Here is an 18069-nt window from a genome sequence, read left to right on the forward strand (position 1 = left end):
TTACTTAATGTAGTCGAATGGGTTAGAATGTGATATGTCGTTAATTAGGATGCCTTTGTTATTGGAGGTTTATGTATCAGCTGATCAGACATGTTAGCATAGGTGACTTTTCGTAATTCTATATCTATAAAGAGTTGTTGTGTATTGTTAATATAGAAAATGTTGGTTAATAGTTTAATTATTTTATTTGCTATCTAAGAATAAGCAAAGGAATATTGTCGCAGGAAGATGAACGTTGTAGTTTCTCTAATGAGATGTAGGGTTACAAGGTTAAACTAGTGAGGAGTCATGGGAACTTGATACTCCTATACTCGTATTTGATTTATTTTTTTTGTGATGGAACTGAGACTTAGTGATGTAGGATGAAGTTAATTTTGTAGGACTTGTAAGGACACCGCTTTTGGGCCGGGGAGAGTGGTGAGCTGGGCACCAAAGTCTCTGGAAAGGATTGAATGTAATTATTTTGGGATTTTGCGAAGACTGAGAGGATTTTTTAATATAGGGATCTGATCAGTGGGCCACTACTTGAAGTTTCATCATCTGTTCCTGACTGATGAATTCAAAATAGGACTTCCATCCGTATAATAAAACGGATCTTATCCTGTAGAGGAAAACTGTACTTGCATTGGTTCTGGTCATTTAATTTTTGATATTTTTGAAACAAAGGAACAAAAGAATTTCGTTTTTGATAATAAATGATGGATTCGAAAAAGTAAAATTTTGAGTTTTTTATATTCTTCAAAGTGATTTTAATCGGTGACTTTTTGTCATTTTTACGTCACTGATTATAGCGACCCTCCAACTTTTCGATGCCATTTTTGTAGTACGATTTGTCCTTTGCTTCAAAATAGTTTCGACGATCACCTTTTCATTCGACGAAAATTTCTTCCCAGCGAGCATTCTTTTGAGATCTGAGAACAGGAAATAGTCGCTGGGGGCCAGATCTGGAGAATACGGCGGATGAAGAAGCAATTCGAAGTCCAATTCATCGATTTTGCCTTCGTTTTCAATGACTTGTGACAATGTGCATCGTCTTCAAACATTGCTTCGAATCATCAACTCGTCGTTGTTTTTGGTCAAGTCAGCTCGCGCGGCATTCACTTTGTACAGAACTTTTCCATACCCAAATATTCGTGAATGATGTGACGTACGCGTTTAGTTGATGTCTTTAGAGTGCTTGCTATTTCATTCATTTTCAATTTACGGCCATTCAAAATCATTTTGTGGATTTTTTAAATGTTTCCATCGGTAACAACCTCTTTTGAGTGTCCACTGCGTTCACTGTCTCCGGTGCTCATTTCACCACGTCTAGACTTAGCATACCAATCCTTGATGATTCATTGTCCTGCAGAAGTGTCCGGAAATTCGGCATCAAGCCAAGTTTTTGCTTCAAGTGTATTTTTTTTTCCTTCAAAAAGCAATATTAAAACACGCGAAATTCCTTTTTATCCATTTTTTTCACAATAGCAAAAGTTGCTTCACTAATCAAATGCTATAATTCACAAACTATTGATCCGACAGCTGTCAAATTTATACACGCATCTTTTAAGAGTCAGGGCTAACTAAAAAACGTATGGATTTAATTCTAGTAGCGTCATCTATGTGTCAGGCCGCTGACAATTTTTCAATTGACCTGTTAGATGCTCATGTCAATTAGTGCAAAGAAATGGCCAAGAAATACAACAGAGGTACGTCAAAACCTGCGTAATATCTACACAGGTAACGCATTATGGCTCTATACGTATGAGCTCCGAAACAAGAGCCTTTAGAGTAATATAGAACGGTTAATTCTAAATGCTACACAACAATTAGTTTATCACAAATGCTTTGAGAATTACGAAAAAAATAAGATGCAACAAAGAGTCATTCTTCATCAGGACAAGGCAAGGTCTCATACATCTACTAAAACAAACACCTATTTGACTGGTTAAAAAATCGAATTGATGGACCACCCTCCGTACACTCCAGATTTGGTACGAAATTACTTTTCATGACAGTTTTCATTTCCACGTACCGAGAATAAATTACGTGGATAACATTTTTTGGCGGCCGAAGAAGCCACTGATGCATCCAAAAACCATGGTTCGGAAAAATATCGATCAGAGTAGAAAAAGGGTTACTAAGATTGGTTCAAGCATATTCAAAAGTGATTCGGTCCTAGTGATCATCATGGATGTTCATACTTCGAAAAGAAATGTTCGTTAGTAAATTAATGTCTTTTCATTATTAGGTTGAAATTATAAATAACAAACATCGTATCAATGATGTTTATATGCGAACCATTAAGGTTTCGACAAGCACCATTAATATAATTATTGCGTGATTTGCTTATCAGTCAAAACATTCGCATTTTGTGACCTTCGATGACTTTTACCGTTATCTTTAATTCAATTGCTCGTCAGTTATTACTACACCGTCCTATAGGAAGATAACCGATGTTGGCAATTGCATTGGTTATTTTATTTAGACCACCCATTAAAATTACAAAATATATTGTGAAGCCTCAATAGGATCACTGGTTATGTTGTGCGAAGACGTTCGAACCTACCGTATATTTACCATCACGATCGTGTTCCAGTAATGTTATTTATTTTTAGCGTTATCTATAATGTTGTAAAGTGGTATTTGTGTTAATTATTAAACATTCGCTTAAGCTTAATTTCGCACAGATGTTTATCTATTAATAGAACGCTAAGTTGTGTATTTATTTACAAGTTTTCGATAGTACTCGTTTGCTGCCGGTTATCAGTGAAATATTTTTAGTCGGTGGTATTATGTAGGATATGCGGAAGCTGATAAGAAGCGGCTAAGCGTGACCTTCGTTAGCGGTTGCTTGTTTTAAGAGCGTCGTTGCATCTAAAATTATGAAACATTGAAACATTTGAAAAATGATGTAAACACCTTTTATTTCTCATGTTCCGAAAATTAGTTCTTGTTGGGTTCCGAGTTTCGTTCGTTTTGCATAAGAGTTATTTGTAAAATGTTATTTATTATGTAATATCATAGAGTAGTTTATAATAAACCAACAATTATATTAGATATGTAATTAGATAGAAATTACTTTTAATAGGTGTTAATTAAATTGTGACATTGACCATAAACAGTGTTGTCACATTAGGTAATATATAATAGAAAGTTGCTCAGTGCTTTATAAGTTGGTGAAGGTGAGAATGAATTTCTTATCTCGTATATAAGTAAGATATTCAGGCTCATTGGCTCTGTTTCACAATTCACAAAGCACCGTAAAGCCATGTTGTTTTTCTAAATGTGTTTTGAATCTTTATTCTACATTTCTGCCATTGACGTCAGTCCAAAGATTTTTTTTCATTTTCTTTTTCATTCATTGTTAGGTACCAACAAAATCAACCTACGCGTACTAAAATTTGACTGCGAAATTATAACCGCACTACTTTCTGATCATTTTTTCACGGAAGTACACTGTTATAGCTAATATGGACCGGATGAAAAGTCGGTTGTAGTTAAAGAATACAACAAAAATAAGGTTGTAGATAAGGAATATTAAATATGAAACCAATAATTTACTAGATGGTATGAAAGCGCTACGTAATTCCCGAACTTAACTAATAAAACAGCAACTTTTAGGGGAAATTGAGCTTTATTCATCAAGAGTGATACATTCAGTCAGTTGTGTTAGCTTTCAAAATTTACTTGAACATTTTCAATAAAGAAGTGATTGATTTGAGTCTTCTTAAATCGTCTTTACCCAGAGACTAATTTTGTATTCTGAAAACGACTACTAATCAGTGGAAGCAGTATCTGGACAATGCGATGGGTAGTAAAGCAACTGGAGCCCCAATTCGTTCATTTATGCCATCGTTTTTATCGACTTTTCATATGAGATATTCTTATGTATACTAGTGAGAGTTTGAAACCAAACGTCAAACTGCCATGAAATTTTAACATGAAGATTAAAACTATTAGGTTAAATTTCGGAGTTTCAGAGGTGGAGTCATCTATATGTTGGGCCCAGAACTTATTCAGTAAAAGGTAACTCATGTATGTAATTCTTAGAACCTCTTTATGATGGTCAATACTCGTGGTAAGATTCCTTTGAAATATATTAAAACATAACAGAAGAAGTTTCGAAGGTTATAACACATGGAAGATGAAAGGGTTTGAACTATCTGTAACTCTGTTGAATTCCATATTTCTAGTTTTCTAGTGCTTCAATGACCCTTTTAAATTACATACATACATTTTATCCTACCGATAACTCTGGATCCCATTTTTCTAGTTTTCTAGGGTTTCATTGGTTCTTGAGTGCTTTAGTGCTCTATAACTTAATTCCCCCATCTACCGCCTACAGCCATCTTCCTACTTGTATATATATTTATAAATATACCTTACAGAACTCGAACTTTACATGACCTCCATACCCCTGCAATCTCTCTCCTCAGCTTCCTGCTTCTTCCCATTTATACCAACAGATCTGAGCTCATAACCTGTTACGAATCACTTATTATTCTATATTTAACTGTGTGTACTAATTATATATTTAATAATGTGCATTCCTTATATATTCGTTAAATATCTGACAGTAGTGATGCCAACCCTGTGTTAGAGAGGATATTTATTGATGATTATAGAACTGCGACAATTATATACAAAATATATACAATTTGGTCGAAAAGTAGTAGAATATATAATGTTTAATCTAAAAAGTGTCAAATAACATAAATGTTTTTCTTTTTCAGTTGGAAGCATTCTTCATAATGACCGACGACGTGATGGATAATTCTGAGCTACGCAGAGGAGCCCCTTGTTGGTATCGGCAACCAGGTGTTGGTTTGAGCGCCTTGAACGACGCCATAATGATCGAAAACGCCATTTATGGTTTAATGAAACGGTGAGGTTCATAATGCTTTATCAGTTATTTTACTTTTTTTGCTAAATGCTTTTTATTTGCAGGCATTTCCGTCATCATCCAGCTTACCTCACCATGATGGAACTGTTTCACGAAACGGCACTGAAAACCAGCTACGGGCAAAGTTTGGATACAATGTGTCTGGATTTGAATGGAAAACCTAAACTCGATATGTTTACTATGAACAGGTACTATATTTATTCAAAGAGAATCAACTAAAGTATTCAAAATAAATAGTATATTACACCACAAGGGCCTAAAGTTGAATTTTTGGTCCTGCTCTATAACGGCTGGAGGAAAGATTTATTTCGATTTATTGAGATTTATTTATTCTGTCGCTACAACAAATTGTTTACCGCTGTCTTTAACGTTGCTACTTCTAACCATAGAGTAATATATAGAGTGTTAACTTAATACAAATAATTTTAGAATTGTTTTGCGTGGTCCCAGCAGGAAGGCGCTGAGAACGCCATTTCGCTGAATTTCATTGGTTAACTTAAATTACCATTACAGGCACCTGTAAAGAAGATATTTTAATAGGAAAGCCTTTCATTGGTCGAGGAATTCATACGCATCACGTGACCAATCTCTGACGTCACATTCCACTGACCAATTAAATTTGAAATAAAACCCAAATGTAATTTTTCAAAATAATTTATACAAATAAAATTCTGTATAAATACAAATATTATAAAATATCATAAAACTAAAATATATAGGTATATAATGAATATAAATAAAAAAATAATGAAATATAAGTATATAATTAAAAAATAATTAAATGTGAATATAAGAAAGGCTGCAATCTAATTGAATACATAAGATATCTCCTGGCAAATATAATCAAAATTGTCTATAGCGCTTTTTCCCTTTTTCATATTTCTTTAGTGCTATCAATTTAAATAATATGTATTAAATTTTCTATATTTCTGTTCCCTCATTCTGAAAGCATAGTAGCACAGCTAAAAGTCTGTGTCTGTTTATATTTTACTTGCTTATTCAACGCAAAAATGTATTCAGACAAGTTATAAATATTTTTACAATGTGAAAATTATGGAACGGGTCATTATAACCATTAAATTGTATAATATACGCCAGAATGAAGAAAACAAAAAATTAACACTTTAAAGAATGGTGACAAAAAATTAAAATGTATGATATATATATCAAAATTACTACTGTGCCCTTATGGTAAAGTCGTGGAGTTAAAGAGACAGCTTAAGGATCTATTAACAATATAATAAAACAACCTGTTGTCTGTAAAATCAAGCTTATCTTGTTGATCTACAAATTGTATAATTTTATTTTGTATTGATGTATATTTTTAACATCTTCGTTGAAAAGTTATCTCGGTTAAGGAGCCAAAATATTAATTATAAGTATCTTAACCAATATAGATTTGTTTCAAGTAAATGAACCCCTTCAAAATAATTAAGTTTTTAATTGATGGCACTTTACAAGCAACTTTTTAAAATGTAACAAAAACTTTTCATGTAGTATAATCAGATTTACCTTCAATGTAATTTTGCCATCGCCCAATTGTACCAGATAAAAGCAATGCTGAGTCACACACACATCCTTAATATAGCTAACTTGTTGTTGTTTGTTTGTTTGTTTGGTTGTTTATTCCTATGAAAACGACGCCTGGTTTGTTTAATTCCGCACATATACTGGATACACAACACTTGTTCATGTTGATCGTACTCAATTTCAGACAAACAAAAATGACGTCCTAAACAAACCAGAGAAACAAACAATCGGATTATAGAAATTGGCCAATCAAATGCTTTTGTAAGGAAATTCAAATGAACCAATAAAAAAGTGGTCTCAGAGCCAGCATTGGTTGGACCACGCAAAACGTTTCCTCGATTTCGCCTATTTAAGTAAAACTTCTATATATACTCTATGCCTCTAACCTTAAAAATAATCATCAATGTTGTTAATAACGTACTTTCGACCGGCTATGAAAAAAAAAACCGTATACCCCACACGGGCCAAAAGTTGAAATCTCGGTTCTGCTCGTCATGATTGAATCAATTGAATAAACCATGACGGGCAGAGCCGAAAATTCAACTTTCGGCCCTTGTACTATTTCTATACTATTTCTGACGGGTTTTAAGACAACACTTAACGGTGTTGCCAAATTGTTAAAAAGTTTTGTAACTTAGGGAAATGCATTCTAAAATTTGCCAAGATAATTCATTAGTCTGAACTGTTGGCTTTCGAATTGCGGCTACGTTTATGGATTAAATTAATACATTGATTACTTCCATTTAATCAATGAGTTTGGTTTAAATCAATAAAAACGTCCACAATATGGAAGCTTATAGATCAGATATGAGAGACCACGTAAGTCTCATGTTTAAAATTAATGAGTGTCCATAAAATAGTCCATTGTTATATTGAGAGAGTTTGGATAAAAATCTTTTATAACTAAAATATACTTAAAGCTATATTAATAATAAAATACTTTAAGTAATCTCAGATTATAAAAATTTGTTGTAAGCGAATAATTATGTCAAAACCAGTTTAGTAACACATTTATTTTTATTACAGATATACGTCAATTGTAAAGTATAAGACTGCTTACTACAGTTTCCAGATGCCCGTAGCCTTGGGCATGTATTTAGCGAATATGTTCGACGAAGAACAACATCGTCAAGCCAAAACAATTCTATTAGAAATGGGACAGTTCTTCCAAATTCAGGTAAAGCACGTTCCATTGCGATTCGATATATTTTGAAATGATTGTATGTGTGGTGCAAAATAAACTTGTGTAATTCTTTATTAAACACTTTATTATACATTTATGATACATGATTTATCAGATTAGTTTCTTAATTTATATCATACACTATTTAAAATATGAGAGGCTTTTTAATACTTATACGGATATTTTAACTTACAAAACTATTTAATCCAGTTTCTTCATATAAAAAAAACACCTATTTTGATGAGCCTCTGTTATTAGCCTGTGAATTACACTATTATAAATATATATGCAACGCTGATTTAAGGAGCTATAACCTGACCCCTGAATAATCCTCTCTTCCTCTATATATCTTCAGACGTACAGACATACCGTAATATGAATTCTTTATACTACCTTGAACAAAATATCTTTAGTACACATCATTTTTGCTCTGAAAGTGGAATAGATTTTGAGGAAATATAATTTATATACCTGGTGTGTAAGTAATTCCCTTTTTCGTTAAAAAAAACACGTTATTTACAGTGGACAGTTAAAATATATTTATTCAAAATATTGACCATTCTATTCTATAGATTTTGCACATTTCTCAGTTCAATTTATGGATGCTGGTCTAAAAGAACAGTTTAATTTTTGAGCTAAACTATTCACAGAGCCATTTTAAACCTCTTCGAGTGCTGCTCTGCAAACGTGTGCCCCATCTGACTGATTTTGACACTTCTTTGACTCTTGACAAACACGTTATCATGTTTTTTAGTGTAATGTGGGTGTTTTGTATTAATACGCGTTTTGAATTAATCATTTGTTGTCGGTAGCGATCAGTACTAACTGTTTCTCCAGGTTTCAACAGTACCGTAATTCAACGTAATATACAACACCAGCTTGTTACCACCAGATATTGAGCATGGTCTTGCGATCAAAGCAACTTGACTTTGCACTCAATAAGTCAGTTTCTCCAGGTTTTTTTTTCGTTTAGAATTTTCGAATTAAATCCGTTTTTCTTCACTACTATTCGAGATGACTTCCTTTCATACCTTCGAAACAGCGTTTCATCTTTTGGATCTTTCCCATTACTTATAATTATTTACAAATTGTGATTGGGCTCACATTCAACTTTTCTCCCAATTGTTTGTGACTTTGTGTTGATTCTTGATCCAATAAGGCCAAAATACAATGTGATAGATAGAGCTATACATGTTGTTAAGCTATTCACCACATTTAATAAACTAGATCCAGATTGAGATTTCGCTCAAGAACAGAGAGTACAAATTAATTCGGATTATTTCTTTGGAATGAACTCAATCATAATCTTGACCCAATTTTTAGAGTCTTCATGTAGTATAGAGGTTATAAAGTTGATAAGGCTCATGGAGGTATATATGTTTTAATTTATGTAGTGATGAAAATACACTTTTATTTTACCAAAACGAGTTTATATTAAGAACAAGAAGTGGTGACTTATTGGATCCATCAAGATTATTACAATACTACAGTTCTTTCTTATTTTAATCTCTTAATCTAAAAGAAAGCTAATAATGTAATAAACGCTTACCCCCGCGTGAAAAAGAATATCATTTTCACCGGTGTGGGGAAATAACCAATGGCATACCATCACACAATCGTCGTGAAGAAAATGGTTTAGACAAACATTAATTTGGAAAACTTTGAAATTTATATTCGATACCTTAATAAAAGACCAGTTCTGGTCTTCTTTAGCATCAGAAGCTTATATTTCAGAGAGTCCAGTTAGTTAGCGTTGAGCAGTGAACACATAAGTTTCTGGGCCAATTGTTATACCAATGAGCATCATGTTGTACATTATTTAGATATAAATAACAAAAATGTGTTTCAACGATGTGAGAAGGCCTATTATTTCGTAGTTCTTTGAGATTCTTTTCAGATCAGTTTATTAAACAGTTCCTCATTGCTGTTATTTCAAGGTTGAGTGATGAAACTTCCCTCTGACAGATGAAACACCATCTGTTGTAAATCTCTTAAAATTAATTTATAGACCTGATGATATTCTCAAATTTGTAGCCCAGAATATAAAGAGCCTTATTTTGTGGAACAGTAGACATTTATTTGTACATTAGATAAACACATTTTTATTATTTGCAGGATGACTTCCTGGATTGTTTCGGTGATCCTTCTACCACCGGTAAAATCGGCACCGACATTCAAGAAGGAAAATGTACGTGGTTGGCCGTGGTCGCCTTACAAAGGGCGACGCCAGAGCAACGGAAGATAATGGAAGAGCATTACGGACGGTAAGACTCGTTTTCGTGCCTCTAGTATCATTTCTGATCGATTAACTTCTCTCTCCAGATCTGAGCCCGTGTCTGTCCAAACCATTCGACGTCTTTACGAAGACCTTTCGTTGCCCAACACCTACGCCATCTACGAAGAAGAGAGCTTCAACATCATCAGGACTCACATACAGCAAATATCCAAAGGTCTGAGACACGACCTGTTCTTCAAGATAATGGAGAAGATCTACAAGCGTGAATGTTAAGCAGGAAGAGCGTACCTGGCATTTGTATCTTTTAGTTCATAAGAATTCCTTGGTTCTATTTTATTATTATTATTATTATTTGTCGTCAGTTTCTACTGTACTATAATAGTGAGAATTTCTCAGTCTATTATCGATGGAATTATATATTGTTGATTATTTAAAATAAGAGTTTTTTTTGACTCCTAAATTGTAACTCGTGTATGATGTGTTGCGGGTTTACAATTAAAGTTAAGCAGTTAGTTACACAATTACAATTATAATATGAGGAAAAATCGAATAGGTGTGTCTTAATTATCTTATTTAAGATAAAATCTCATGGAGAATATGGAAATTTGGGCGATTCTTTAAAGAATTAGGAGACTAAGTTAAGGTTTATTATTGTCTACTATAGTCGAATTGATTGTTTTAGAGTATGAAGAGTAGCTTAGCAACAACAAAGAGACGGACAAAATAATATAAACACCTGACATGTACACAATATTTATTTATTTATAAGATATTGACCATTTGCTTTTAAAATTTTGCTGAAAATCTCTAAAAAAATCTGAAAAATTTGTAGTGTCCAAATAGTTTCCAATGGAATGTTGTCCCATTCTTGTGCCAAACTATCAGCCAATTGCTTTCATTATGTTGGAGATGGAAATCTACTCTTCACTCTCTGCTCTAAATTTTATCACAACCCAATTATTTTGCGGTCTGGCGATTGTGCTGACCAGAAAAGGTGTCTGATGATATTCTGACGCTCCTCAAACCAAGATTGAACCGTGTTGAATTATGTATGACTTTACCTTTTTGTCCTTTCCTCTTGAAATCCTTTTTAAGAATTTTCTCGAATGTAATGGGAACGTTCATACCGAAAATACATGGTTTATATTGTTATATAGGGCTTTTCAATAAGGAGAGATTGATATTAGCGGCCTATGATAGATATGTCGTTTTGTTTTAACATGTATATGTAAACAAGCGTTTTTAAAACTGTTATTAATTTCAAAGTACTACAAGTCATTGGATTGGGCCGAGTGTCTAAACTATAAAACTGGTCGGAACACAAATGTTGGCACAAAAAATTCAACTTTATTTCATGCTTGATGAATTGGCTCTCAGAATATGTTGTAGTAGTTGCCCAAGAATTTTAAAATTTTGTGGAATTGGCTTGAAAGAAGTCGTAAGAGTTTTATAGAGTCCTATAACAGGCCAATTGAAAAGTCCCCGATCTGACACATAGGTGGCGTCACTAGAATTAAATCCATATGTTTTTAGTTAGCCCTAGCCCTCAAAAGATGCGTGTATAAATTTGACAGCAGTCGGATTATTAGTTTGCGAATTATAGCATTTTGAGTGAAGCAACTTTTGTTGTTGTGAAAAAAATGGATAAAAAGTAATTTCGCCTGTTGATAAAATATTGCTTTTTGGAGGAAAAAATATAGTTCAAACAAAAACTTGTCTTGATGCCGAATTTCCGGACACTGTCCCAGGAAAATTAACCATCAAGGATTGGTATGCGAAGCACCGAAGGCTGTAAACGCAGTGGACGCCCAAAAAAGGTTGTTACCGACGAAAACATTTAAATAATTCACAAAATGATTTTGAATGACCGTACATTGAAATTGAATGAAATAGCAGACAATCTAAAGATATCAACTGAACGTGTACATCATATCATTCACGAATATTTCGGTATGAGAAAGCTCTGTGCATAGCGGATGCCGCGCGAGCTCATTTTTGGCCAAAAACAACGACGAGTTGATGATTAGAAGCAGTGTTTGAAGATGATCAAGCGTAATAAACCCGAGTTTTTGCGTCGTTATGTGACAATGGATGAAACATGGCTCCATCATTTCACTCCGAAGTCCAATCGATAGTCCGAGTAAACTGCACACGATGAACCCGCTCCAAAGCGTGGGAAAACGCAATAATCGGCTGGCAAGGTTTGTAATAAAATAAAATTTGCGATAGCTTTACAACCATTAGTAATATAAGGTAATTAGTAATATAGCATTAGATATAAGATGCATATTCACAGATATTGCAGTAGATATGACTTGTTTGTCTAAAAATCAAGCAGTTATAATTTATGTTACCTTATTTCCGATTATTATATATTTTCGTAGTATTATGACATAATTTAAAATTCTTTAAAATCTACAGGACAAAATACACTGAAGTACATTTATAATATCGCTCGACTGATGAGGCAGCGTTTATTCTAAAAATTTAGGATATTAAAAGGTAAGGTTTTAAAGTCTGCTTTTTTACCAAAGAGGTTTGATCTGGATTGGACCTACAGTTCAACGTAGCCACCATCCAGCCTGGTTACAAGCGTGACTGGGATAGTTAGGATAGTACATCCATTCCCGCAGGATTTGAACCCGCGACTATCGCAAAAATAGGAAGAAAGTCCTGTCGCCTTGTATAGTGCGCCAACGCCACCAATTTAGGATGTTAATGTCTACTTTAAAAGTAGACATAATTTTGTATTTTGTTGTTTTGTGAATATAGTGTGTCGAGTGTTGAAAATATACTATTTCGTATTTTTATGATGTGCTTACATGTGTTTCGATCGACATTTATCAGTGAAGATGCGAAGTATCAATATATAACTGTCAAACAACCTAACCACTTTTTCGATGGTTTGACATTTCTCTTTATATTTCCGTTTAGTATTATTGAATTATTTAATGTATAGAGGGATTGATCACACAAAATTCCTTTTTTCAATTATTTAATATTAGATATTAGATTAAATATTAGTTGTATATCAATGGCAGAGGACGGATTGGAGGATCAAAAGTGTTTTAAAATAGTAAATAATAGTCAATCGACAATTCCAAGAATTTGGACGAAAACCTAGCATAAGCTCTCGAAGAACTTCCTGACAGTTTAGTATATGGAGATTCAGCTGTTCCCAAATGTTTACATGCCATGGAAAAGATCCAAAATGTGGGGAAATGGTTACTACACGAATTGACTGAATATGTGATTTTGAACCGTTTCAACACCACGGTTTTACGCTTGCTAGATAAATAAAGGAATAGTTCTTGGTGATGTATTGTGACTGGCGATGAAAAATGTATGCACTAAGACAATCCCAAGTGTAAAAAGCGGTGGATTAGTCCAGAAGAGCCATCCACATCGACCAAAATGGAATATCTATAACTACAAAGTGTCGCTATATATATGGTAGTATCAGTAAGGTGTTAAATCAACTAAAACCGAATGAAGCTGTTGTACAAATCCGACAGCAGCTCGGATAGCAAGTTACCCAATGTAATGAACAAATATGGTTCCTTTTGACTGTCACATGTTCAGATCAAAAAATTTGTAGAAAAGGATACAAAATATTTTCATTCACGTATATTGTAAACATTATTCCCAATAAATGTATTTTATAACTTAATAATATATTGGACCTATTTTGCCAAGTAGTAGCAATAAATTGCATCATTCAATTTCTTTGTTTATTTTCCTTTTCTCGGCCTAGTCTATTGTATTCGAGGTAAACTCCCTATATCTTTGTTCCCTTTCAGAATTGGACTGTTTTATAATAAACTAGCTGACTCGACAGACATTCTTCAATTCGAGCTGAAATAAATAATTTTTAAAAACATAATGTTTATTGTAAAGTTTATTGAAAGCAATTATTTTTAGTTTGATATTTTTTATTGTTTTATGATATTTCAGATTAAATTCGCACTAGAAATTGCGACTGTCGAATAGCATATTGATATCATTTTGAATATCTTATTCCAAAATTCGACGTGAAAATTGTTAAAGTAAAGATTTCTTCTTTAGTTAAAAGAAAGAATCTGTGCTAACTACAATAATGAAATGTTATTAGTTTCTAGGAACTTTGGAGTTATGTAGTTGTCAGACATATACAAGTGTAAGTGAAGAGAGAAACCACGTTTATATAAAGTCTTCAACTGTTTAGATAGGTGTATAAAATTAATTAATAAATAAATAAACACACTCACTACGGGTTGCTTTTAGCAACTTCAGAGCTGTCAACTTACTTTAAAGTCTGTCAATTGAAGCCTACCAATATATTTTGCACTACATGATGGTAAACGTTTATTGTTTCTCATTATACTTGTCTTGAAAATACCAGATGTATCGGAAAGTCATTACCCGTTTTCTAACAGATGTCGCTAGTATTAAGTATGCATTATTCTATGGACCTCTTAAAACTCTCTGAAAATGTCAAGTTTCCTGCCTGAAATGGTGCATTTGCGAGACGTATTACTTTTCTTAATCAATCACAATAAAAAAGTCACTGCACATGTGAACATTCAAAAATTCAAAAGTGGTGATTTCGAGGCGCAAGACAAAGGACGTTGTGGTACACATAAAAGTTTGAAGATTCGAACTGCAAGAATTATTGGATGACTCAAACTCAAACATAATTAGCAGAAGCGTTAAATGTGGCCCAAAAAACGATTAGCAACCAATTACGAGCAATCGGGAAAATCCAAAAGATGGGAGGGATGGGTCGAACATCGAATGATGACGGATGATTTATGAGTCAAGTGGATTTATTTTGAAAACCCTAACCGCAAAAGATCATGGTTATCACCGAGTCAAGTCACTCGATCAACTCAAAAATGCATCCCGAGATGCATGATAACGCACCGTTTCTTAAAGAAAAACCGGCCAATGAAGCGTTGAAACCAGTTGTATGGGACATATTATAGAACCAGCCGTACTCTCCAGATCTTGCTGACTATCAACTTTTCGCTTTACCAAATGTTGTTCGTTGCGCCAAATGACGTCATTTGAAAGCTATTATTGTATAGCTAGATATGATACGAAAAATTTATAAAATCCCGCCCATTGCCGGTAACCAATGAATGCAGGGGCTTTAATGATTGTACCAATGGCGCTAGTTTCACTTGGCCACTGGCGGAACAAAACTCAGGGGCTTCATTTTAATAACATTATAAATTAAATGTCTTGCAATGAAGAGACAAAACGGGATTAATAGCAATATCTCTATGTTACGTTGTTGATTTCGATTCCATCGATATCGTTCAACTTAATTTCGCACTTCGCATTGCCCGTCAGTTTGTCTTGCTCAGTTTGTCAGTTTGTCTTGTATATATCTTTGACTTGCAGTATTGCGGGTTCTGCGACCTAAGTTGGTATGTCTAATTGATGGCATTTCGAAGAACCCAATTCAAATGAAAATGAAAAATGGACTCTTTTAGTGTTTCTGTATAATAGTGGATACCACTTGTTAGTGTATTAAAAGTTACCAACAATCTATATTAAATGAAACTTTTAATGTGCACTTTGCTGAACAAGAAATTCACTCAACAAACTCAAAACGTTCAGATCGAATGCACTTTGCAGTAAGAAATGAATACATGACATTTGTGGCATGCGAACTGTCAAACGCATTATAGGATTTACGCATTTTATTTTATTTTTTTCATAAGAACCATCTACAGAATATCAGAAAACATACCAAAGAATTAATAATATTATATTTGTTGAAATCGTTTTCATTTTATTTTTTGGAAAACTCTAGGTAAGTGTCATTGGGGCTTCCCCCCATGATTTCAATGATGTTAACGGAACTTACGTCATCAACGAATTATCCATAGTCGCAAACTATATTTACTATATGAAGCCAATAGTATTAAGTTTTTTAGTTTTGATATCTAATTTTTAAATAGTTATAGATAACCATAAATATTGATTAACTCTCAAAACAACATTTGCTGTTATTTGTTTTTTCATAATGATTTATTACCTTTATCTTTTATATAGCTCGTGTATATAGATACGAGGGTTCGAATTCCGTTTTTGCTTAAAAAAAACGAAAGAATGAAATGCGAAATACAGAATTAATTCTTTTTTTTTTTCACTGAGGTTTTCTTAATAGATAGCTTTAATTTAATTACTATTTTTTTAAAATATATTTTAAAATCTCATTTTACCAAATAGGGGTTTATCTGGACTGGACCTACAGTTTAGCGTGGGCTCCGAACCACGGTCCTCGGCATTAAGCCTACCGACTGGCGAGTGACCAACTTAGAAATCATCCCAGAAGACATCCGGTCTTACCCAGCCTGTCTACTAGCGTGACTGGGATCTTTTTCGTTGTCGGATTTTGCATTCTTGTATAGGAGAATCAAAAATATTTAAAAATCACAAACATAAATTTAAGATCATGCCTCAGCGGGATTCGAACCCGCCACTATCACAACAGTAGGTGGACCGTCCTGTCGCCTTTACTACTGCGCTAACCAAGCCGGCCTATTATTATTTATATACATATCCAATGAAGCCGAATAGTCATAAAACGAGTTAGTAGAATTTATGAATAATTAATTAAAAATATGCGTGGCCATTTTGGTGAGGTCAAAATTGAACGAAAATGTATTTTATTTTTGGTTTATTTATACTAAATATATTTACTTTAATAAATAAACTGTAAATGTTAGTCAAATGTTTTATTAAAATACTAGCGACCCGCCCCGGCTTCGCACGGGTGCAATGCTGATACTAAATTAAATACACTACAGAAAAAATATGAACGTTGTATATAAAAACATAGCGGCCCGCTCCGACTTTGCACGGGCATAAAATATATATGCCTATGTCACTCAATGAAAACATGATTAAAATCGATCCAGTATTTTTGGTTCATTCATTACTGCCCTTGGCCTGCACGCATTAAATTTGGAGTAAAACAATTCCTCTTCCCCTATACTTACTATGAAGATTTCCTGCTATCTTTGTAATATCTAAATTCATACAATTTTTATTACATTACACATTTTTAAACGCAAATTTTAAATATCTCCGAAAATATTTGTTAATTTACATGCTGTAAGGAACCATATTGATCTATATTAATTGCACACTGTGTTTAAGGTACTTAATTCGATAAGGATTAATGCCGTATTGCTTAAAATAGCTTCGTAAATAAGCCATTTTCTCACGTAAAAAGTAAACAATAAAAATGGTTAATGTGGGTTATCCCTAAAAGATAAACATATACCATCGCGGACTTTTTTGTAGACCTTTTTATGGTGTACAATACTGTAGTACATTAATTTGATCTAACTCGTAGGGTTAGGTAGCGTTTTTGCTAATTGCTAAATAAGCCTAAAAAAATAGGTTAATTTACGACATCACGTTAGAAACCTCTAAAATTAGCAATGTTGCCTTAGTATATTATGCATGTATTATACATACAAACCTTCCTCTTGAATCACTCTATCTATTGAAAAAAACCGCATAAAAATCCGTTGCGCAGTTTTAAAGATTTAAGCGCACATAGGGATATAGGGACAGCAAAGGCGACTTTGTTTTATACTATGTAGTGATTAGTGTAATAAATCATAACTTATCTATTTTATTGTGTTTTTTTCAAATTACCTTATCCTGTTTCCAAAATTTCTAAAGTAAATCCGAAATTATATCCTCCATAACAAATTATTTAACATTTAGCTCTATATAAGTTATATACAGTTCCTTGTAATCCTCATAGGTTGTTAATAAGAAGTAATCAAGATCCGTGGCTCTGAATCACTTACATCGTTATCTTTTGCATCCTTTAATTATTTTATGAATCATTTCTTATCGGTTGTAAATCTTAAAACAATTATAAAAATGAAATGATTACGGTATTTCGTTAGTAATCTTGCTTTACTAAAAATATTTATTCGTTTAATCCTGATTACGCATACCATTAGAATGCAAGATCACCCAAGATGAATTTACATTGCTATTAACCATTGCAATTAGGAAACATCCAAGCTTTGAAAGCACCCATAGTCTGTGGATTTCTGGAATAAGCCTTGCAGTTCACTGTCTTCAACGCCTCAGTTCATTTGCTGTTTACTGTAATAGTATATGAACTGTGTCCATAGGTACAATCTTATTTATGCATTATTATTAATTTTTTTTTGTATATTTTAAAGTCTACTTTTACCAACTAGCGGTTTATCTGGA

General features: G+C 33.3%; 1 protein-coding gene across 2 annotated transcripts in view; it reads left to right on the forward strand.

Moving 5' to 3' along the window:
- Fpps (Farnesyl pyrophosphate synthase) overlaps positions 1–10270 on the forward strand; it is a 41975-nt gene extending 31705 nt beyond the window's left edge. For both annotated transcript variants that reach the window (XM_076411854.1, XM_076411855.1), the window contains exons 4-8: positions 4716–4867; positions 4930–5073; positions 7442–7592; positions 9714–9862; positions 9921–10270. In XM_076411854.1, the coding sequence (XP_076267969.1) occupies positions 4716–4867; positions 4930–5073; positions 7442–7592; positions 9714–9862; positions 9921–10107 (783 nt within the window). In that variant the 3' untranslated portion in view covers positions 10108–10270. The remainder of the gene's footprint in view (positions 1–4715; positions 4868–4929; positions 5074–7441; positions 7593–9713; positions 9863–9920) is intronic.
- The last annotated feature ends 7799 nt before the right edge of the window (positions 10271–18069 follow it).

This window comes from Rhynchophorus ferrugineus, unplaced genomic scaffold (assembly GCF_030347505.1).
Source record: "Rhynchophorus ferrugineus isolate W39M unplaced genomic scaffold, kcgeb_rfMv2 rfM8, whole genome shotgun sequence".
NCBI classification, from domain to species: Eukaryota; Metazoa; Arthropoda; class Insecta; order Coleoptera; family Curculionidae; genus Rhynchophorus; species Rhynchophorus ferrugineus.